General features: G+C 39.3%; 1 protein-coding gene across 1 annotated transcript in view; it reads left to right on the top strand.

The window, feature by feature from the left end:
• LOC146560974 (VPS10 domain-containing receptor SorCS1-like) overlaps positions 1-24,275 on the top strand; it is a 51,426-nt gene that overhangs the window by 22,535 nt on the left and 4,616 nt on the right. The window contains exons 6-24 of the mRNA XM_085296621.1: positions 3,526-3,590; positions 4,127-4,245; positions 4,574-4,663; positions 5,484-5,663; positions 9,962-10,108; positions 11,805-11,907; positions 12,215-12,291; positions 12,934-13,025; positions 13,207-13,314; positions 13,631-13,748; positions 13,913-14,046; positions 15,065-15,178; positions 15,926-16,097; positions 16,386-16,572; positions 17,516-17,649; positions 17,752-17,875; positions 19,489-19,601; positions 20,506-20,640; positions 23,877-23,976. Coding sequence (XP_085152747.1) covers positions 3,526-3,590; positions 4,127-4,245; positions 4,574-4,663; positions 5,484-5,663; positions 9,962-10,108; positions 11,805-11,907; positions 12,215-12,291; positions 12,934-13,025; positions 13,207-13,314; positions 13,631-13,748; positions 13,913-14,046; positions 15,065-15,178; positions 15,926-16,097; positions 16,386-16,572; positions 17,516-17,649; positions 17,752-17,875; positions 19,489-19,601; positions 20,506-20,640; positions 23,877-23,976 — 2,312 coding nt within the window. The remainder of the gene's footprint in view (positions 1-3,525; positions 3,591-4,126; positions 4,246-4,573; positions 4,664-5,483; positions 5,664-9,961; positions 10,109-11,804; positions 11,908-12,214; positions 12,292-12,933; positions 13,026-13,206; positions 13,315-13,630; positions 13,749-13,912; positions 14,047-15,064; positions 15,179-15,925; positions 16,098-16,385; positions 16,573-17,515; positions 17,650-17,751; positions 17,876-19,488; positions 19,602-20,505; positions 20,641-23,876; positions 23,977-24,275) is intronic.

The raw sequence follows: 24,275 nt of genomic DNA on the forward strand, positions 1-24,275 counted from the left end.
CCATCCTACACCATGATGAAGACATTAACATGATTTGATAATTCACAAATCTTTGCCATTAAAATTCCCTAAGTTGTTGCGTTAGATACTATTAATTCAGGTATGTTACTTATAGTTCTGAAGGTTTTAATCAAATATTTTAATCAAATGTGTTTACTCAACCACAAAGCGGTCTATGAATTCCTGAAAGGTCTTGCGTCCTTGCTGTAAAATGCTACCAAAAGGCGTTAGTTATTGGGGGACATAGTGTAACATTGCAGGGGTTATTTAAGACCAAGTGCTGCTGTTCACTGATAGAATTGGATGAAGTATTTGACAGAAAGTCCATTAAAAGAGATGGAGCTGTGAGGCAATTACAGAGTGCTGAGGGAAGCAGGATTGGAGCTTTTTATATTGTAGTTCAGACACAGTATGGAAAATGAGAAGAAAACCCATCTTCTGTCACAACAGCTGCTATTAATACAAGAAGTGGTCACTCCAGCCACTCTTCACTTAACCGATACCGTGAAGAATCTGTGGTGAAAGTGAGTAAGTGTCAGGTTTCGTAGATCGGACTCACGCGCAGACCACTAGTGTCTTCAAAAGGTGCATTTATTTACAGTGTTCCTCTACAGTGGAATTCATATATACATATAATGGTGTCAAGGGAAAAGGGGCCGGGGTTCCAGGGTCCAGGAGCGAAAGAGGCAGGAGTCCAGGAAGGGAAGGTTTTCATTCAGCCCTCGCACATCTCCTCTCCTTTCCTCTATCTCTCTTGCTTCCGTTCAGTCGCCATGCACAGGGAAAGAACAGGTCCAGAGGCGATCTATACACAGGCAGAAAAAAACCATTAGTTTCCTGGTTCAGACAGGCTCACAAACTGACTTTACAAAATACAGGACGACTGACGCTGATGGCTCAACGATCCAGCGACGAGTAGAGCAGACTCGCCCTCTTAAGAAGGGTTCCAATCTCTTATGATCAGCAACAGATGTGCTGATCACCTCCAGGTGTGTAGGCCAGGGGCAGGAGCCCATACTGAGCTCCGCCCCGGCAGGAGAAAGAGAGAATGGAAGAGGGCGAGAGAGAAAGGGAAACAAAAACAAAGCACCTGACAGCTGTCAGCTGTCGAGGAGCGGAGACCATGACAGTAAGATAGCTAAGTATACTTTACAGATAACGAGTGGTACAGGCCAAACGACCCATCAGGTCTGTAGTTATGGTTGCTATGTTGTTGCTCCTGGAAAATGAAACCCTAAAAATCGCCACTGCTCCTTCTCTTATTTCTCATGACCACTAATGAAATTTAAATGACAACCAACTAATCTAAGACAAATATTGCACTTCTAAGAGCATTAAAAACCCCCACCAATTACTGTGAGCTCAATGCGCTTACTAAGGAGTTTTCTCAGTTTTCTTTGTTTCTGTTACAGCCTGATTATGTACAAGGCTCCACTTTATTCAAATATATTCAGTGCTTTTTGTCTCGCTATTTTACTAAGCTACTTGTTACAAAACACTGAATGTTAAAATTGGGGGACCTACAATGAAAGCCTAATTTAGGGCTTCAGGAGTCCCAAAATAATTTATTAAGGGGATAAAATAAAAAAGAAAAAAAAAAGAAAATTCTGCCTGTTCTTTAAGTTAAACTAACTTTTAATCCTTTGCAAATGTATGCAAGTCAGTACAATTATATTAATATGTAAATAAGTTATTTCTCAGTTGGCATTAGTTGTTCTCGTGCAGTTTATGAAAAAAACCATGAACTGCATGAACATATGCAGCAACTATCAGCACTAGTGGTGACAAAAAATAGTAATACTCCAATTTAAATGTAACAACTTCTTGATTTTGGAACTACTGGGAATAACTGGGAATAACTGTTTAATACATAACTTAAATTCGCATGCAGTGTAATGCTTGCTGCTTTATATTTTATTGTCAGTCTGTATAGCTTTGGAGGAATCACACCAAAAAAATCTGATAAAATATAAATAATATAAAAGCTGATATTACTTCTGAACTCTTTAAGTCCTTCATCTCAGACAGCCTGTTGTCTTCTGATTGGCCAACTGGAAGCCTGGGCAGCTCCAGGTGCTTTGGAGCAATATCACATCTGTTTGGCAGCGTGGAGTTTCCAAATACACATATGTGTGTATAAAAGATAGATGTACCCAGCATGTCATTGTTTTCTGTGCTCTGTGTTTTGAAGCCTCATTTTGGCTGCTGCCGTGTTAGTTTTTGGACCCAGAAGAGACCAGATTTAGAGAAGAAAGCAAAAGTTTAACAAACCACCACCACAAACTTACTGGACAGACATGTGTACCTGCTAATTTGTTTTGTAGCACACTAGTAAAATACCAGAATTTAACTCTTTAACACTAAAGGGCAAATTTCTAAACCTTCTTGCACAAGCTGTACCACAGCCATAATGTCAGTCAGGTTATTTCATGAAAATGCTCCAGAAGACACTAGCAACAGACAGTGGAGGGCTTGAGTCTGTGACTATAGTGTTCAGCAGGCTGCATCAGCACACATCAGTCAAAGCAGCCACGTCCAGAATCCAGAAGGATGAGTTATAAAGACCCAGTATATATTTGTTATGATGGAGGAGACTACCTCTAAAGACAAAAAACAGTGTATTATGTATTTTCTGTGCCAGGCTGTAAACAAGGTTTTTATTGCTTCTAAGTTGGCCATTTTGCTATAGCAGTCTGTGGGGACTGACTCGCTTCAAGTGGCCTCGGTAGTTTTTTAAACACTTTTGTGTTGGATTCATTTTTCTAGCCTGGAGGTTGTAAACCTTCTAAACAATGTACATTGTTATTTACAACTTTTTAATATTCATGTCAGAGCCAGAATCAAATATGATTAATCAAAAAACCCATTGCTACAAACATGACATGAACATTTTTTCCTGCATCTTCATAGAGATTAAGTAAGCTTATCACAGATTTCTTTTATATAGATTTCTCCATATATTGCTTGTGATTGAAACTTCAGTGTTATATCATACAGTCAGCTGGTAATTAGCTTAACCAGTCTGTTTTGAAGCATAGATGCCCTGCTGCTGTCCTTGTTGCTGCAGATCTTCTCATATACCAGACTGAATTTGAACATGTGAGAGTAGATTGGAGAAATTGCCATTTGTAGTTAAGAACAAGACATTTGTGTTCATCTCTGTTTTTACATTTTGCTCTTGGAATCTCCTCACCAGGAACAGGAGGAGGCAGTGCTCACAAGCAAAGGATGGTAACTCACTACAGGCACCGGAAAGCTGGCCAGTCAGAGCACAGTAGGCTTATAGAGAAGAGGTGGGGCTCAATGAGCCCAGAGCTAATATCACCTTTTTCATGAGGAGGCTTCAGCAAAGCCCATACATCAGACGAAAGTGGGCTTTTAGGCAGCCTGTAGCTCTTATATGTGCTTCAGAGTAAGAAATAAATGAGGAATTCTTCAGACAATGTGAAACGTTCACTTTTCTTAAGGGTCACGGGACAGACACTGATTATAAAACAAAAAGTAATGTTTATCATGATGTTACAGGTCCAGACTGGGCTTGGACAAAGAACAAGGAATGATTCATCTGGAGATCAGCGTCTCTGATGGGCGTGAGTAATAACAACATGTTACCTTAGCAACACAGAAAAAAAAATTGATTTATCACAATTTAGTTTAACAATGTTTTTTTTAATATAATAAATATATATGAATAATTTCATTTAAGTATATTATTATTATAGTGAGAAACAAAGAAAGTAGTCAGTGCTGAAATTCTTCTTCCCATCTGGCTACATGAAGTCTTCATACAGTCGAGCTTATTCATTTTTGAAGGGCTGGGCTGTGACTTGGCGCACTCGGCTCGACTTTCTTGGCCACAATGCAGAGAGGGGGGCACTTCCATAAGGGCCTTGTGTGTTAATGCCCTATCTCTGTAGAGAGTACTTCATTTGGCTGATGTTAACAAACTGGGACAGCTCTCTCTACTTTATCTATTAGTAAGAATATTGGCTTCCAAATTTTTGCTTCTATGCTTCACTTAATACTATGAGCATAGGCACTGCTAAGCTTTTACTGTGGGCTACAGAAGGTTGTTTGTTCCTGTATTATGTTGTCTTTTTAGCACTAATTTCTTGCTTACCCACAGGATCGCAGTACATAACTTGTAAACTTCAGAATTGCTCTGATGGAAACAAGAGCAAACCTTTTCCTGGGTTTATCATCCCTGATTCCCTTGTGGTTCAGGATGAATACGTTTTTATCCAGGTGGGTTTTTATTGTGAGGTCTGGTTTCATTAAAAGACAATTAAATGCTGTAAAACCAATGTGTTCACTCTTGTCTTAATGTACAGTCATGTTTTTCATTAACTAAAAGGGGCCATTATCCTGTGAAGGGATGGGGTAAAAATTAAATTGCAGCGTTGTGTATTACTACAATGCCACTCTGGCATGATGCACAACAGCCTAATTAGCAACAAACCCAGAGTTTTGATGGCTGCATAAATTATTTGACCCGAGCTTCGGGCAGTTAGTGTCTTCATTTATGTTTATGGATGTTTACTATGGATAAATGTACTCTATTCTGCTTTTGTAGGTGCCAGTAGGTGGCCAGTCTGTCCATTATGTGTCCTATAAACGAAATGCTTTCTACCCGATGAAGCTTCCCAAGTACACTCTGCCAAAGGTAAGGTAACTGGAAAGGATGCAGTGTTTGATTGAGAAGAACAAGTAACATTAATTTAACTATGAAACATTTATTCCTCTGGGATATTTTGTTCTATGATTATAAGTTTTAGTTGGGTGATTATTTCCAAATACTTTCATCAAGTTTGCTTCCAGTATTATTTACTGACGGATCCATTAAATTGTTTTCTGTGCTTTAATCTCCTGAAAAATGATATAGGATTGCATAATTATGTCTCTGTTTATTTAATAGCATTGCACTGATTTTCAGTTTTCTCATCTATATCTACTTCGCCTAAATTACATTTACTTAAAGCAAATCTGGAGTTCCCGAGGGCTCCCCAAAATGTTCTGAAGCAGAAAATGTCAATTTAGCATCTGCACAAAAATGCACTGACTTCCATTTACTGCAAGCACAGCAGGGTGGCTTAGCAGTTTGAGAGACTGTGTTAGAACAACAGGAGAGATTTAGTTCCTGCAGTGTTGTTTCAATAAATCTATCCATCCTGCCTTGTATTTTGTGACCATTTTTTCTGGGAAGGGCACATCTTGTGCACCATGCTGGATAAGAGATTCAGTAAAATTAAAAGGAGCTTGGCTTCATTTTTAGTGCACAGCGTGAAATGCCTTAGGTCTAATTGCTACAGACCCAGACTGAGTGATGTCAAGAAGTGACAAATTGTTAGCTCGCAGCTTTGTGCACATCGCTAAGCGGATTTACACTTACTTGTTCTTTAAGCCATTTCCTAAGAAACATATTGGCAAATGAGTAGTTAAGTAATCCACACAGAGGCATCCACTCATGAATTCTGCTTATTTAGGACTTACAGATAATCAGCACAGACGATAACCAGGTGGTGGCAGCGATTCAGGACTGGCACCAGAATGATTCCTACAACCTGTACATGTCTGAGTCCAGAGGGCTATTCTTCACCCTGATGCTGGAGGACGTTGTGAGCAGTGGAGGTCCCGAGGGAAATATAATGATAGACCTCTATGAGGTAGGCAGTGAATGTGCTGCAGGGGTGGTGCTTTTATCTGACTACATGGTTTTGTAATATTAGGGCAGTGGCTTTTTTTGTAGTTTCTCCTTTTATATATTTCATATATTTATTATAGTCTGTCTGTGTGTGTGTGTTGACATTAATGCATTACTACTTAAGAATGCTTTATGGAGCACTAATTGAGCTCCTTCAAAATGTTAACCCCAGAGTGTTATTGGAGTATATGGTTTTAATTTTATGTTCCAAATGAAGGTAAATGAAGGTATCATATATGGTTCCTCGTTTTATTTTCTGAACATTTTCTTGACTGGAGTCTTGTCCAGTCACAGGCACAGGCTGCTGTAAGGTGGCAACATTTGCAAAATGTGGCTAAAAATATATACTTTTCTTCAAAGGTCTAAGTTCATTTGAGTTCATACACTGAACTGAGCATGCATATACACACAAATACAGGTTGTGCCCGAACAGAATACTTCAAGTGAAAAAACAGTATTTTTTTTGAGTCAATACTGAGCCCACTTTGAAGAAAAACAGTAGCAGTGAAGTATATCTCTACTACAAACAAAAAAATAAATAGCATGATGAAACCATGTGAAAATCAAGGAAAACTAAATAATTCATAAACATTGAATTACTAAATCAATTTTAGCAGTAATAAAATATAATAACACTATGTAACTGAAGTATAATAAAAATACTATAAGGGTATCAAAAAACCAAAATCACACATTTCACAGCTTGAAAATGACTAAAAGTGGGATAAATGTCTCACTGGATCACTGTATGATGTTATAGGAACTTGTGGCAACATTCAGTGTATTATTCACTACTACTATCCTATATTTATAAGAGTTTTTTTTAATAACACAAATATGGCTCTCTAGATGCATCTGGTGTATGTCTCAAAGTGGACTTATGGAAATATGATCAAATATAGTGCCACCACTTTTAGCCATAAATTCCACTAATTTCTAGAGACAACACCTATCTCAACATTTAGAACAACTATTGAAATACATAATGTAGAAGACTAAAGTCTGAAATACTCCCAGCCACTGCTGATTGGATGCACTTAGACCCCCGGAGAGCAGTCATTTTGGTTTTCTACCTTAGACCCCCGCGGAGTCATCATTTTGCGTTTCTACCTTTAAAAGCCGGAGAGCAGTCAGTCAAATGCTGGAGTCATTCATATGTATATTATGAATTCTGGAGGGAGGGGAGTGGGGGTGAGTGATTGAGGGGGTGGGGGAGTGGAGTGTTTCAGTTTGCCATCTTAGGGAGAAATCAACACATGTCCTTTGTATGTCCTTTGTTGCTGACATTTATTGATGAAAACAGTACAAAAAACCAACCATTTGTACACATATTTACAAATAATGATAAAAAGTGAGTGAGTACATTTCAACAATCACTCACAATCCTGGCACTGCCACGGTATCTGTCGTCTGCATTTACCACACGTGTACCTGTAGCAGTGAACACATCGCACAGTGGCCTGATTTTTTTTGCATCTGTGTTTGACCTGACACGTGGCCCTTTTTCCAGGGCTCGGTGTGGAGGGTTGTGTCCGAAGCAACTGTTCTTTTCTTGCCTTCTTCGCAGCTACATGAGAGTGAGCCAACTCCCTTGCAAGCTCCACCAGGAAGTCCACCCGTCTTTCCTTCGTCCCGGTGCATGCTTGATACAGCACATGTGCATTCAGTGCTGCCATGTCAATCATGTTATAAAACACGGCAACTGGCCAGCGCCGTGTTCCTTTGCGGACAGTGTACTCCCGAACCATCTGGTCCATCACATCCACGCCACACTTTGTTTTGTTGTAAAGGGTGACAGTGTTTGGCTTCCTTTTGGTAGTGTTATCAGTCTGAACCACGCTGTGCATGCTGCTAAGAATATAGACTGTCTTCTTCCGTTTGGCCGCATACGCCGTCAGCGTGGCAGCAGAGGTTGAAAACACCTAAGAAATAAGATAAATTGTTATTTCCATAGCCCTTTTACACACAATGAAACACATAAACATAGAACCACAAAAGACCTGCAACATACCTGAGTGGTGAATTCATTGCGATCTGTCTGTCTAGTGGATTGAGGAATTTCCCTGCGAATCTTGTTGACTGTGCCGAGGATGGTGGTTTTCCGTCCAAGAAGTTTTTGCGCAAGTGAAAGCGATGTGAAGAAATTGTCCGTGGTAACATTTCTGCCCTTGTCTAGGAATGGTTCCATCAGCCTCATTACTACATTTTCAGAAAGTCTCTCCCCAGTGGGACGATTGGGGTCCTTGCCAAGATATGGGAAGACATTGCAAATGTACTTGGATTTTAGGTCGCAGGCCACCCAAAACTTGGTTGGTGCACAATCATCTCTATGATTGTGCACCAATCAGAGCACTGGGTGTTTTTTTGTACTGGGTATATATATGACACAATCTCACTGTTTTCATCAATAAATGTCAGCAACAAAGGACATACAAAGGACATGTGTTGATTTCTCCCTAAGATGGCAAACTGAAACACTCCACTCCCCCACCCCCTCAATCACTCACCCCCACTCCCCCTCCCTCCAGAATTCCTAGGTAACAACCTAGGAACAAATGCTGGAGTCATATGAATGACTCCAGCATTTGACTGACTGCTCTCCGGCTTGACTGACTGACTAAAGGTAGAAACGCAAAATGATGACTCCGCGGGGGTCTAAGGTAGAAAACCAAAATGACTGCTCTCCGGGGGTCTAAGTGTATCCAATCAGCAGTGGCTGGGAGTATTTCAGACTTTAGTCTTCTACATTATGTATTTCAATAGTTGTTCTAAATGTTGAGATGACTAGCCAATTTAGCTTCCACTTCCAGCATTTGACTGCTCTCCGGCTTTTAAAGGTACAACGGTAAAAGCCTGGCAATCCCAGTGAGCATTGCATTCAAATGCACTTTTATCACTATGTGTCACATACATTAGCCTGATGTTTGCTGACTGACTGGGAGACGTTTATATGGTTCCACAACCTCACAGTGAAGCCAGTTTTAACGTCTATTTAAGTTACCAAATGTGGTTCCTTGCCCCAACAGAGGGTTTGCTTGACAGAAAATCAAAAAGTCACAAACTTTCATCACATTCATCAAGTCAAAATGTCAGATATTTACCGAGTTAGATTTTTTTAATTTGTTTTCTAATTTGGGACTGTATTTGTGTCCTTAAAAAATGATAAAAAATTACATGAAATAACATTAACTTGATGCTGCTTAGGAATTAATTTTTTTTAGATGAATAATCAGAAAAACACTTGAATTTTTTTTTACCCATATACTGAAACTGTTGAGTATAAGAGGACTCTGATGGCAACATGGGGAGCGCTAACGGAGACACTATGTGTCTCTAAGAGTACCATACAAAAGTCAAATCACTGGTTTGGGATCTTTCTTGAGCAACATAACAGACTCTGACAAGTAAAGCACCAACAGATGGACAAAAACTTTCATAAGAGTTCTTGTGGATTTTCTGCTGTGTTTTCCTTAAGTGCACTGAGATGTTTTAGATGCCCCTTCTATAATGAAACAGATGTTACACTGCATTCATTCTGCAGCATCTGGGTGCTTCTCTCATATCTACTTTATGGCTGCTTTATCATCTTTTTCATGCAACATTACAGTTTCACAAGAAATCATTTAACAGGTTTAGTCATTAGATAAGGTATCATTCATATACACATTTCGAAAACACAGTCAGTGATGGTGCATTGGCACAGTGCAGAATACTGGCTTTAACTAGTGCCCTGAACATATTATATCTGTGCTGACAGATCTACTACGAGGTTGCAGCAGCTGCACATGTATACATCAGCCTAGATTATCCTCATCCTTAGCCAGCAGTAAAAGCATCATGTTGTTGAAAGCTAAGATAGCCATCAGCAGTAGTTATGCTGCTCTCTGCCCAGAAACACTTAGCTGCAGTGACCAGTAGAAGATATTAAATGGTCATTCATACTTTGACAAAGATTTGTGGAAATGAAAGAGAAATGTGAGCTCAAGTGATAGCTGCAGGTGAGAGTCTGCATCTCTCTGCACATAAATACAAAGAAGAAGACATATCTCAGGGCTGTGCCATATGTTGTTTTGATTTTGCAGAGTCCTACAGATGGTCCAAAATAGTGCTCCATGTCAGGAAAAACTATCACTTTCAGACATCTCTTCCTTTCCAAACTAGGTCTTCAGCTTTACTTAAGTTTGAATAATTTACGGTTATTTTTTTCCTCCCTTTTTTGTTACTTTTCCCCCCACTGCTCTCCTTCTCTCATGTTCTCAGGTTGCCGGGATTAAAGGGGTGTTCCTGTCAAATAAAGTTGTCGAGAACCAAGTGAAAACTTATATCACATACAACAAGGGGAGAGACTGGCGTCTTCTTCAGGCTCCAGCAACCGATCTCCAAGGAAACAAGGTCTATTGTGAGCAAGTAAGTGGGCCACTGACAAGAGGTACATTTGGTTATTTTGATTTCCATTATCTGCTTGCAAAAATACCGCAGTGAATCATGCTAGACCATGGTCAAAGTCTGCTGATAACTATGTGCCATAGCAACGCAGTTCTGAATGTGGCAGTAAGTGAAGAGACCTGTTATGATTAGGTTTACCTTCCAGTATTCATTTATATTCAATACATATTACTACAAGTAAAGGGAACATACCATACCTTTCCTTATTTTAAGTCATACTCAAACGTGTAAATGTAATCCCTATGAGCCAAAGCTCAGGCTCCAGACTGCTCTGAGTACTAGGTTCATATTTTCGTCTTATGTGTTGCTCAGTTCCTGGCACAGAACTTAGATGAAGTCAAACATGTATGTACGCACTCTCTCTAGACAGTATTACTACAGCACTGCGTACGCAGTAGGGGTGCAACATTTGCACAAATCTATACGGGACTGGGGAATGACTGCAGGCATGAGCACTTGATCATCGTAAATCACGAACGAAAAATTGTGATGCACTTTCAGGCCACTCTTTACATTAATCCCCTTTAAAAACTCCAGTTTTGCACTCAGATGTTGAATTTTAGAGTGTGTCTGTGTCCCGTAGAGGCTTATATTATTCATGCAACAAGATGTTAGCAGCAGTGGCAACGAATAGGGTGTAAAACACTGGATGATGGAACTACGACATGAGTAAATTCTGTAAATTCAATATAAGTTTTAGTATTATTTCTGTAGTACTGAATGTGCAACATAGACATTTTACTTGCTGCCTAACCTTTGGTGTTTCCTGACATTTTCCTGCTTTTCCATGTCAGTCACATGTTATTATAATATTATGAAGATGATTTAATCATCAAGTTCTAGCTTTAAACATGTGGTGATTAAATTATTTAAAAATCTCTGGATTTTATTTTTATTCACGTTTTGCATAGCATCCCAGCATGCTTTGAAAACCAGACTTTACTGTATTGCTCTGTACCATAGATTTTTGGATAGCTTTTTGTTTGTGTGCTAAAATGCAGCACATTATTGCATTTTTGCTTTATTTTTCTTTCTTTTCTTTTAAAAAAAATAAATCAGTACAAAGCTTCACATTGTTTCTTATTCCACCAGGGTAGGTAAAGTCAAATCATAAAAGATAAGGAGCACAAGCATAAGTGGCAGACTTAGTCAACGACAAATTAAAGGAAAATTAAAACTTTTTTTTAATTTAGAGAGATTCTAGGCCCATAAATTAAATCTAAAGAGGCACTTAATCCAAAAAGGTCCCACAAACACTTTCTGTCGTCCAAACTGCCTTTTAATCTACCAAGCGTACACTCGTAAGAGATTTATCTCTACTGCTGCATCTCTATCTCTAGCCATTTTCCACTAATTTTGGGAACTGTAATAAGACAATATTTACTAAGCATTACTCACTATGTGAAATAGCATTAGTTGGGACTCATATTGCTTCATAAGCTTTGATTCCACTGGGCTACAGCTGCAACTAAAATGTTTTTTTTTAGTTGTTGTAATTATTTTTGATGCTTGTTGTGTCTTTTTACAACCCAAATATGGGCTTTGAGTTACTCATGTATATAACAATCAAATCTTCACATCATCTCCTGCGCATAGATCTGATCTATATTAACGTTTCATTTTGATTTGGAAAACTAATGTCCTTCGCGTTTCGCAGCCATACTGTTCGTTGCACCTGCACCTTCACGTATCAGAGAATCCTTACACCTCGGGAAACATTGTCAGCAAAGACTCAGCTCCAGGAATCATAATAGCATCAGGTGAGACGATATTTGATTATTTTGCACATCCATACTGTTGTTTACGCTCTGCCTTAATGCTGGTCTTTGCTCACATCCTTCAGCACACAGTCACATCTGTTTTTTTTTAGATGCAATTCCAGCTCTGTCTTTCTTAGCTGACAACAATTTAGAATATAAAAGGAAATCTGTTTGTCCTGCACATCTGTTGCATGTTCTTTAGTGGAACGACTAACAAAAGCACTTTTTTGTTGGTTCTGAATTAACGATCGGATCTGAAAACGTGACATGCTTAAAATAATTGAGATTAAAAATCTTTTGTATTCAGGCGTGGTTGGACCTGAGCTGACCAACGCTAATGTCAGCATCTTCATCACATCTGATGCTGGGAACACCTGGAGAGAGGTACATTACATTAACTGTTAGATTAGGGCTATGGGTACATTTTGTGATATTAGTACCTGTACAATGTCTTCATCTCGATAGGTAGTGCTTTCTGAATGTATTACTCTGTTGAGTATAATCAGGTTTTCCTTTTGAGTCTTTTTATCCATTCAAGAAACCAGTGACGTCTTCCCCATGACTATTCACTGAGTGTAATACGGAACAAAAGTTTTAAAACATATGACTTTAGTGAGCTATTATCTGAACAAAGAAGAAGAGAACAAAACAGGGAATCTGAGCTTTCATTGCCAACTTTTATTCCTCAGTTTTCAGCTGCTGTTGCTGCAGTCACATTTTCAAAAAAAACCCCTACAAAACAAAAAAAACAAAGGCGTGAAGTTTGACAGCCAGCCTTGTGCATATCTGATCTTTAAAACAAATAAAACAAAAGGAGCATTTAGACTTTTTGCCATTGGCTTAAGTCTGAAAAAAATATCAACAATAAGAGCAACGCTCGCTTGATGCTTTCCTTTATTCACACAGCTGAGACTCTTGTGTGTTCCTGCTTGTTCGTTGTATAGGTGTGAACATGCATGTTCTTGTACTTTGTGCAGACTTGAATTTTTCTCTGGAGTTATGAAGTGGAGCTGATTATGTCTGCAGGTTTTTCAGGAAGAGTACAGTGTGTTTTTCCTGAATCAAGGAGGATCTCTGGTGGCCATCCGACACACACCTCTGCCAATTAGACACATATGGTAAGGCTCTCCAAGGACGCACCACATCTTTTTAGAGACTGTATTCAATCTTCAAAACAAGGGAGTTTGGGGGGGGGGGGGGGGGGGGGGGGGGTTGCTTCCCCTCTGATGCTTTTCATACAGAATTCAGCTCTATTTGTGGCTGGTCTGTCTGTGATCCAACCATTGTTCTCTCCCTCAGGCTGAGTTTTGATGAGGGCAGAAACTGGGACAAATATAGCTTCACCTCCTCTCCGCTCTATGTTGATGGGGTGCTGGGGGAGCCTGGAGAGGACACCCTTATAATGACGTAAGATTTGAAGGAACCATGAAGACTCAATGTGTTTCATTTTAGTTAATTACCGTCCTTGCTAATTATATTTTACCCAGATGAAGACTTAGAAGAGTTCACAATATTCTTGATTTTATTTAATATGGATTTTGGGTTTCGTCAGCCAAGATGTAGAAGAAGGGTTTCTCTGCTCCTGCAGAACATGGGTTAGAGTCAGTGTATTGTTATTATTATTATTATTATTATCAGTGGAGTTACAGGTTTTTCACATATTTCTTCTCAAATCTACCCCACATTTGATTAATTTTCTGGCTTTTCTGACTTTTTTGTGTAGAATATTCGGTCACTTCAGTCATCGATCTGAGTGGCAACTCGTCAAGATCGACTTCCGGTCCATTTTCCAACAGCGGTGCACATCTGACGACTATCTGACGTGGCAGTTGCACAATGAGGTAAGGCGGTCTTTCTGCTATTTGACTAATGATAACGCGAAGATTCATCCATTGATTAAAGCCAAGAGAATCACTTTGATTTAGCTGCACAATAAAAGCAAGATGGTAAAAAAGAAACAAAAAAAAGAATTTCTGAAATGTTTATGATGCATTATTAATCACAGGGTGAAGTGTGCATCATGGGAATGAAGAGAATCTTCCAAAAACTGAAAGCAAACGTTCGATGTGTCAAGGCCAGAGATCAGTATATTTCCCAGATGTCAGATTCCTGCCTGTGCACAGAGGCGGATTTTGAGTGGTGAGTTCCCTTCTCTGCAGCTACACTCTTTTCACTTCATTAAATCCAATGCACAACACTTTATCAATCTCCAGAGGCAGAGTCTGTGAAGTAAACCTAAGGCACAACAAGAACAGTATTTGAAAAGATCTATTTTATAATTCACTACTTGTTATTCCTATTTCAGTCATGTTCTTTTGTAAATTTAGGACATAACTTGGTAATAATAATAATAAAAAAAAGTTTCACGAACACAGATGTTTTTCTGCTTCCTAGTATATTGTGCAGTTCATTTATCACGTCACTTTTACCACACGGTGTTACCCAAACTTATATTTATGATAATATGCATCGCAAAAGTATGAAAAATCTCAATTATAAAAAGTTTAAACACCACATGATCACGAGATAAAGAAAAATGTGGGTGCCCAGCCTTCGCAATCACATGAAAGCAGGTTCATTGCTGCATGATTCAAGTGCCCTTGAATAGATTTCCATAATGAATAGCAGTAGTGGTTCACTCTACACTCTATTATTAGCTACTTCTGTATGTCTAACAAGTATTGCTTCGATACTTGTTTATCACTTCAGACTGTCTCATCCTTTCTTTTATCTTTCTCATCTAACCGGTGCTGATTGAGCAGCACAAACTAATATAACACAAGCTTAACACCACTTTATTACTAGATGACTTCTGGCTCCTGAGAGAGTGTTTCCCTGATCATGATGAAAGATTTCTGACAGATCAGTCTTACTGATGAATACTTTGCAGAGGTATTATAATTGTGTGTTTGTGTTAACACAGACAATGCTTTTGCTGCCTCAGAAATTTGATGCAACCCCCCCAAAAACATCAAAACTTCAAATACTGCTTTGCTGTGGGGACTTTTCTCTAGCCCAGAACATTTCTGTTTGAAGGATGCATGTAGTTATTGATTTTTTTATTTTTTTTTTTTGGTGTGGGGTTTGGGTATTTTTTTAATATATAAATAAACGATCCGTAATCTTGATAATAGTGTCTTTTTCCCTACTGAAACAGCGACTATGGGTTCGAGAGGCAGATCGATGGCACCTGTGCTCCAGCTTTCTGGTTTGTTCATTCAGCAACATCTAGAGACTGCATCGCAGGGGACAGCTTTCTCAACACCACAGGGTATGCTTGAGTCACTTGTTCATTATGTTTTTGATTTAATTCAAGTTTTATTTGTCAATGCAGTTTACATTGCACAGTAAAGACCATCAATAGTAGAGAGATCAAATATCCCCCACCGAGCTAGCACTTGGTGGCAGTTTTCACAGGATGAGATTTCTGGTAGAACCAGATTGAAATGATGCCAGAAAAACAAGCAGCAGATGCACAAATGTTTTTAGTTAGTTTCAAATCAGCCTTCATGAATCACCAGTTGTTGTGTTAAAATAGTAGTTTTCATACAATGTAATTTCCAAGGTTAAAAACAGATGGAAAACATGCTTGAAAGAGACGTGTGTGGAGTTTAGGTAATTAAAAAGATCAAACCTCTGATTTTCTTACTTCAGATTAAGAGCGAGGCTTGCTTATATTTATTGCCACTATTTAACTGTCAGCCAAAATAAGCCAGCTGTATAGCACAGGCTTCCCACCACACTGAACATCACGTCACATGCTGCTTAAAAACTAGTCATTAAACAAGACTAAACCAGCCAACATATGTGGGAAATATGATTAAAAAAATATCCAGTAATAAATCTGTTTGCATTAATATCTATTCATAACAGGCTAATTAAACTCACCTAATACAGCAGTTAAATATGACAAACAGTCGTATCCACTGTCTACATGGGTTGTGCCTGCTTTTATGCTCATGCCGTGTCTGACAGTCCTTTATTTTAGAAGTCCTCTCTTTTCTTTTACGAATTCTAGATATCACAGAGCTTTGTCTAACAACTGCACCGAGGGAAACCTGTTAAAGTACAGCCCCAGACGACAAAAGTGTCCCAGTCAGGCTCCCAAGGGCCTCCAGCTCTTCACCAATGAGGGAACGCTGGTAGCAACTTTGGGAAAGAATGTCACCTTCTTGGTGTTTCTGGAAGAGGTGCTGAGTTCACTTAAGAAAAAAAAAACCCATGTACTTTACATTATAGGGTGAAGCTTTTAGGGTGCATGCTCTTTTATTGGTGTACTGTATACCAAGATGCTGTCATGAACATATCACAGAGGACCGAGCAGCAGCACATCAAATAAATATGCTGTGACATGATTTACAGCATGATCTCATTCCAGTAGATATTAGAGAAAAAGCACACGGTTGTGTGTCAGCGAGAATGCTGACAAACAACCAAGGTTACAGCGTGAGTGACAGTATTTTCTTTTCTTTTGCAAGGGTCTTGGCTCCATGACAAGTATAACAGTGGACTTTGGTGATGGAACCACTATATCCTATGTGAATATAAGCTCCATCGACGACGGGGTCAAGCATATCTACAGTAAAGTTGGCATCTACCAAGTTTCTGCTACAGCAAACAACGCTCTGGGCTTTGAAAGGATCGTGCTCTACCTCCATGTCTCCTGTGAGTGGAAAAAAAGTAACTTGTCCTGGATAAGCTCCTGCTAAAGCATACAAAATCATATAATGCATACACTTCCACTTCCATGCTAGATTTATAGGCATCATTCATAATGCAATGCTCATATTAAACCTTAAAAGTTCACATGATTCACACAGTTTTTTTCTGATCTTGGTGTTGTATGATGTCAGTGACATCTTTAATACAATCAGCTCAGGCAATACAGCTCTAGCTCACAGATGCCCCACCCACCTGCTGTTCAAACCTTCTGTTAATTGTTTACATCAGACGAAAGTTGGCTTAAAGGGAGCTAAAACAGCTTGAGGGTCTACACCATGGCCCAGTGTAAGATAAATGAGGATTATTTTGAAATCTGAATCATGCAAAGCCATGTCCAAAACTAAAAATATGGAGCTGGAATATACACGTATATAATACAGCTAACTTTGCACCAGCCTTCAAATAGATCAAAACACTTGGACTTTTGAACCTTTAGAGTGAAAAAGTGGTTTGAAAATGCACTCACGCTCCTTCTGCGGGTTCAGATCGGCTCATTAAAGTAAGACTTCACCGAAAAAAAAAGAAAAAAAGCTTTGAGTGTCATTCATCCAGCGTGGGTGTGAAAGACAGCTGTTTGTTGTCTCCTTGTTGACAGAAAAGAGCGCCACTGGTCAGCTTGAATTTACCTCATTATAACAGATTCCAATAGTGGCACTTTCATGGGTGCAAAAACATCAAAACATCTGCAGACACTTGTCAAACCACTCCTGAAGCGCATTCAGCTCCATCCTGCCTGTCAATGTGTTCCAGGCCGCCATTGTTGTGCCAGAATACTGTGTGATCAAATACGTGGTTTCTCTTGAAATTTGGAGCACCATGAAAGCTTTACGTTTACGCATTTTAACAAAAGGTACGACTTTGGAGTTTCTGTATTTTCCCTCTAAAGGTCAACTCGAGCAGGTCCAGCTTTCTGCTCCGTCAGTGGTCATCAAGAACAAAGCAGTAAACCTTACCACAGTGCTACAGCCCAGTGATGTGGGAACAGTCACTTATTACTGGTGGTTTGATAACAAAACGGAGGTAAGCCATACTTTCTCCTACTAAACCATGCCGCCTGTTTACTGAGCAGCATGATAGATAGTAGACCGTTTCATCTCATCTCATGCCTCTATGCCTTTTTAGCCTGTTGTGACCCTCAGTGGCGCAATGCCCTTCACTTTCTCCAAGGAGGGAACTCACACTGTTACTGTTCAGGCTTCAGTGGGCAACACTGTCCATCAAGATCAAAAGAGGGTATCAGTTTATGGTATGTATCTTTTTTATGTTACCATCATTTTCTTCACCTAATGCACTTAAGTAGCCATTCGATAATTGTTTTGCCTCTAGAAATTGAGAGTGAATAACTTGAAAACTTTATGGCTTCTGACAGCACAAAAAAAAGGGTTCAGTGATGCTTCTTTCAGCCACATCTCGTGCCATTCATGAGTGAAGGACGCTGGCTGTGTTGCAGTAGAAATTGTTTAGTTTAGTAACTACAGTTTTGATCATGTGAAAGCTCTGTAGGGGTTATGAGATGTGCCAGAAAACATAAAAGCATTGCTGCAGTGTTTCTATGATCCAAGTTTAAGCCTGGGTAAGCAAGTGAGACCAGTTCATTAAGTAAGAACTGTTCTTACTTAATGAACTTAATTCTATTTTTAATGACTTGGGGGCATTTACTTCAGGCTCCAGATGTTTTGCCTGTTGTTTCTGGAATTACAATTACTTTTACAAAGATATTCATTTTTTACAGACAATCAACTTTATGAATTTTGGTTGTTTCTGTGTTTTATTTTTATTTTTATTGCTTGCAATTAACAATGTGTGTATAGTTTTGAATGTGTATGTGCTACTAAATTATGCAACTTATGATTGCACTGTTGTCTTTCTTGGCCAGGACACTGCTATTTTTTTCTAGTATAAATGAAGGTAATTATAAATAATGACAGAGCATTTCTTTAAATTTCGTTCACTTTTTATGCTAGTTTGCAAAGTTAATTGTACCACATATGGAACTGGCACATGAACAGGACCCATCACTCAACTTTAAATGCATGCATTTTCTTCTGCTTATCCAATTAAAGTTTCGAGCCTATCCCAGCCATCACAGGGTGAAAGGCAGGGTGTAACCTGAACAGGCCACCAGAATATCGCACAGAGAGGACCAACCATTCACACTCACACCTGTGGCCAATTTTACAAAGAATTTCCAATCAACATGCATGTCATGAGCTGTGGGGGGAAATTATACCTGGAGTGTACCTATGGAGGCAAAAGGCAAACATGCAAACACCACACAGACACACAGTGGATTCAAACCGAGGCCCTTCTTGCTAAACAGCAGTGTTAACCACTGCACCTCTGTGCCACCCTCACCATAAACAATAAAAATACATGTAACACAGACAAAGACAGCAGAAACTCTGCACAGAATTTCTATTTATTTTCTTTTTGATATAAATTGTTTACTAACATTTAAAAAGATGTAAATTTTAATGAAAATACCAATTTTTGAGAAGTCCTGGGGCTGCTCTTTGAATCTAATAAAACACTTAGCGCTATAGCAGATCTCCAGTGTGAAGCAGTTCATTTTACATTCTGCCAGTAGTACAATCAATACATTTTATCACTGGCACTCCGACTGTCTTTTCTTGTAGCAGCTAATAAACAAAGTTGAGGATTTAGCTGCAGCTAATGATGCATGCACAGGAATAAACAATGTATTCTAAAATGAAATAAGAAGGTCACCAGACCAAAAAATATATGCAAGAAACGACACTTTTGCCAGTCAGTGTAAGGGTTATTTGAAGTGTGTGAAGTGGATAATTGTTTAAAGAGTTTATTTTTCATGAAGTAAGAAGATTTCTGCCTATATTTCAGATTATTTCCGCTCACACGTGTTGGCATTTTCATCTAATTTGGATGAGCTGAACCCCGGGGTGTCTGAGTGGAGAGAGGACATCGCCAGAGTTGTGAAAAACTGCATGGTTCAGGTCAGTTTTTCAGCTGCTGGTGTTATAAAGGCTGTAACATGAGTAGGAATAAACTAAACTTCAGAAATCTCATTTAGATTCTGGCAATTAGCAGCTTTACACTAGTGTGGAGGAGGGAAAAAAACTCTAGTCACTGTCTAGTGAGCTGATAACACTTAAGATTTTGGTTACGCTACATTTGTAATGTATGCATGTGATCTTGTCAAGTGTTTCACTCCAATAGCTGCAGTGTCTTTAACCTCAGTAGCTGTGTAATTAGTCGTTTCGCTCTGAACGCTGACATAGCGCATCACTCGAAATCATTATTACGAGCGCAAGCTTTCAACTGAACGTGTCAAAACACTAAAGGGCAGTAAAAGTGCTGCTATGACACTTGCCTTTTGCCTCTGTGAAGAAGAGAATGACGGTGAGAGAACACCACAACCTCTAGTAAAAAAGAGCCACACTGTGGTTAAATGTGCCTGGTTTTCTCTTTCAGACACTGTGGGGATGTGATCAAAGCAGCGGGTTATGTAAAAGACCTGGATACTGAGCTCTATATATATCCGACAGTAGCCCTCAGTATGAAACATTCACTTTGACCTTCTGTCTTGTCAGATATGACCACAGTTTGCACCAAGAAACTGACAGCAGACCTCTGGTTACGGCACAAATGCACTAAAAGCTCTGGCCTTTACCAAAGACTGTCATATTGAACTTGCATGTTTAACTTGATTCGTGCATTATACCTCGACAGTGACTGGTGCTTAGGCAAATGATATATGAAGCAGAAAGCAGAAAGAATTTACTCGTTAATACAGATGACCCCCAAGGATCGTATTTCAGGGCCGTAGTGCACACTATCACCTCAAAGTGTGTCAGTTCAAAAACCTTTTTTAATGAGGTTTTGTTGTTATTATAAAAGGTCACTGGAATCAGTGAGGATCAGCTCCTGGTCACAGTGCTTCCAGGGCTACCAACTACAGCAGAGATTTTCATTGTACCTGAGAAGAGGCCAAGTGACAGAGCCATGGATGAAAAGTGGGCACACCTGGATCAGGTACTGTCTCATAAATCACTATAACGGTCCTTGACAGATACTCAGTACACTTTGGTTTTCTGTAATCCACAAAAGAAAATAAATAAATACAAGAAGTTGAGGAGTTAAGAGACCATCTCAGGAGAGAACATCTCAGGAGAATGCCTCCTTTCCTTCAGAGTGTCATACAGGATTGTTGAGCTATCAGTATAAGCTAAGTATTAAAAACATATCTTTCTATCACTGCAGCTGTCTAGCAGGCAGGAGAGGACCCAAAAGTAGCACTCTAAAAACACCACATAAACTCACTGACTGGACTGAGGACATAAATACACATGAGGTAACAAGAGGACAGGCCACAGGTGTGAACACAGGTGACACTAATCTAGACAAATGAGACAAGGGAAGCAAAACTGAATGTGTTAGGAGACTATTGAAGTAAAACAGGAAGTAAGATAACCACAGAGACAAAACTAAGACTCACAGGCTTGACACCGGGACCGGGGACAAGACAGACTGAGGCTGAATCACAAAACTCTTGATAAACTAGAAAATAACATTCGGAAACCAGACATCATTATCTCCTGCTTTCAAAAAATACAAACCCAGACGAAAACTCAGAACAGTTTCTGTCACCACAGGGTTGCATCTTGCTTTGCAGATACACAGAACATTGTATTTACCATACCATAGTCTTAAGCTAAAGGATAAAAATGAAAGTGGTTTGCAAATTTTTTTTTCACCACACTGCCTCCTGCATTGATTTTTTCCCCCCCTGAGAAACTCTTTGCATAAATTTCAGTTTCTCATATATTGCTGCAATCATCCCTAATTATCTAAGATTCTTTCTCCAATTTCCGATTGATGTGGAGCATCAAGCTGTTTTTAGAGTCCTTGGTTATATGTATTGGAGAAGTGTTTTAAGGAGAGTTACATCTTAACTTCCCTTTCTCTCTGTTTGTCCACAGTACTGGAAGTATGTGTGCGCTGAAATGAAATTGTATTTGCACAAATTCCCCCTCTCTTATCTCTGACTACTGACTATTATTTCCTGTTTCCAGTTTTTCTTTTCTTTTATGTGTTTGACAGACAGAGTCTGTTATGCGAGAGACTACCTAATTATTATCCAATTATTTTATGCTTTTATTTATTACTTCTTAAAATGTCTTCTGCCTTCTTTGGTGCCACAGTTTCCCTTTTTTTTCCATTCCAATCATCAACTTGGGGAGACTTGAAACTTGTTCTGGCAAGACAATACATCAAAACGAGCATAATGTCTGCTCTTATTTTTGTCAGAGTTACATTATAGTTGCATAGTAACACAGTTTTAAGTGCAGCTTGACTTGGAAAGTCTGCACTCCATCACCACCTAACATTAAGGTTAACTCTGACAAAAATAAATGCAGACGTGATGCTCATTGTGATGGATTACCGAAGTCAGCCAAGTTTAAAGTCTCTGAAAATGCATTTTCATACCATTGTGAAATGAATGGATGCCACTGGCTGCTTGGTGGTGAGGAAAAATATGATGTTATGCCTTGGAAAAGGTCAGCCGTAATGAGGACTGTACATTTTTTGTGGTAATTGGGCTAAAGCATGCACAAACTCTGGTGTAGTCCATCAAGTGAGAACTCAGTGAATAAGAGGAATGTGTTCCATATAGGCTCATTGTTATTATTATATAGACCCCATAGGCTCTTTTCTTACACGAGCCAATCTTTCAGTAGCGTCTCAATAGTCTGTCCTCATGCACTTTCTTGTTTTTTGAGTATACCCCTATTTAATCAGTATTTCTCTTCCTTATCACGCGTATTATTTCACAGAACCTCCAAACTGATTTTAAATCTGTATCACTAAACTGTTAATTATTTCAGTGTTTCCACTGATTCATATTGTATTTCAGGCACTCCTAAAATGTAATACTTTATGTCAACACTAGAGGGCAATGCCTTCCCGTGTAAAAGCACTGCTGCATCCATCAGCGCACTGAAATAACACTCAGAGTATCTCAGAATGTGTAATTGGACTGACAGTCACCTCTGTGAAGTTTTGAGACTTGCATAAACCTTTGGGTAACGATAACAACTTTATTTTAAGCCGCCCGGGCTTCGTGGTTGTTATTTTCTTGCTGTGAAATAATATTCCTGGAAATGTATCGTGCATCATGTTCGGAAAAGCTATCAAATAGGTAAACAAAGCAATAAAACAGAGATGTTTTTTTAAAGCTAGACAAGCTCATTTATTCATAACGGAAGAGACTACAATGTATCACAAGTAAACATAATTTTGCTGGCTCACAGTCAGTCTTGAACTACGTTAATAGGTATTTAATTACATTGATGCATCATATAATTGGCACCATCGAGAAAGGAGACAATCTGGGGCAGGCGGCTGGGATTGGGAATTAAAGAGATGTATTTATCTAAAGCCTGTCTGATTACCTGGCAGAACCTCACAGACAATAGGGTAATAAATCTTCAGTTCACTGTTCTCATCTCCAGTGAATGACTTGCAATGTGGAGGCACTGAGTGAGCGCCAACACATACACATGTGCATCGATGAGTGCATGTGTGGAGGAGCTTATTAAAATGTGTAATAGATTTACTGACCCTGATATGCCACTAGAACAAAAAGTAATTATTCATACTGTGTAGAGCGGTCTAATTTTAACCAGTGGAAAGATTTTAGAAAGAGCGAGATGGAATTAGTGAGGCATGGCTAAGGACTCAAATGGGCACTGGGAAGGCATTTTGGTCTCTTGCTAAATGACTGCTTCATCAAGGTGTGAAAAGCAGGGGAACTTGAGTCTCTTCAGGGAGAAAAATTAAAACAGCAATTTTAAGATATTAGAACACACTTTGATTTCCAATAATGTTGCCTCACTGAACCTATAAATGGGCAAATCACATTCCCTTTAAAAGGAAGCATGACAAGGAAATAGTTTGAAAAACTCCCCGCTGTGATGGAAATGGCAGAAGATTATTTTTTAATGTCACTGCCACACCATAAGCAGAACACCTGGTTACCTGATAAGGTTTTTCCCCCACCATTAAAGCCTGTTAGGTTTCAGTGCAGCAGGTTTGGTTTTCCCTGTGTCACATCACCATTTGCTCCTCTTTAGATGGAAGCAAAAACTCTGATCCATAATTCAAGCTGTTGGATGGAATGGCTGTGGTTGAAATATTGATGACTGTGAAATATTCCTATACAGCTGCCGCTAACTGAGCCTTCTCCGCTCTGCCACTTCTCGTCATAGCTTTCTCAGGTTCTGCTAAGTGCTCTGAACCAAGACCTCATCCAGTTCACACTCAAACCGGGGGTGCAGGTAAACGTGTACGCCACACGGCTGTCTCCAGGTGAGCCTGCTGCGTCTGTCACACACCTACCTGAACAAATGGCAGGCAGTCTGATCCATTTTTGTTAGAGATGTGTTCCAGACCCCATTTCTGGGGTCGTGTTGGGGCCAGACTGTGTGCGGTTCTTCTAGTTTGAGGCTGAAAATGAGATCTACATGTGAACGAGCTTTCAGCTTTTCAAATGCTTATTAAAAATTAAACAGAAGTCTGGAAAGTACAGCTTATGTATTTTGTCATATTGTTGTATTCGTTTTCCATGTTCTCTCTGTTTATACTGCGCTGACTGATATTTAACAGAA

Source organism: Mchenga conophoros, linkage group LG13 (genome assembly GCF_057382185.1).
Source record: "Mchenga conophoros isolate Kocher_MC1m ecotype Shallow Benthic linkage group LG13, M_conophoros_male_GT1.1, whole genome shotgun sequence".
In the NCBI taxonomy this organism is placed as follows: Eukaryota; Metazoa; Chordata; class Actinopteri; order Cichliformes; family Cichlidae; genus Mchenga; species Mchenga conophoros.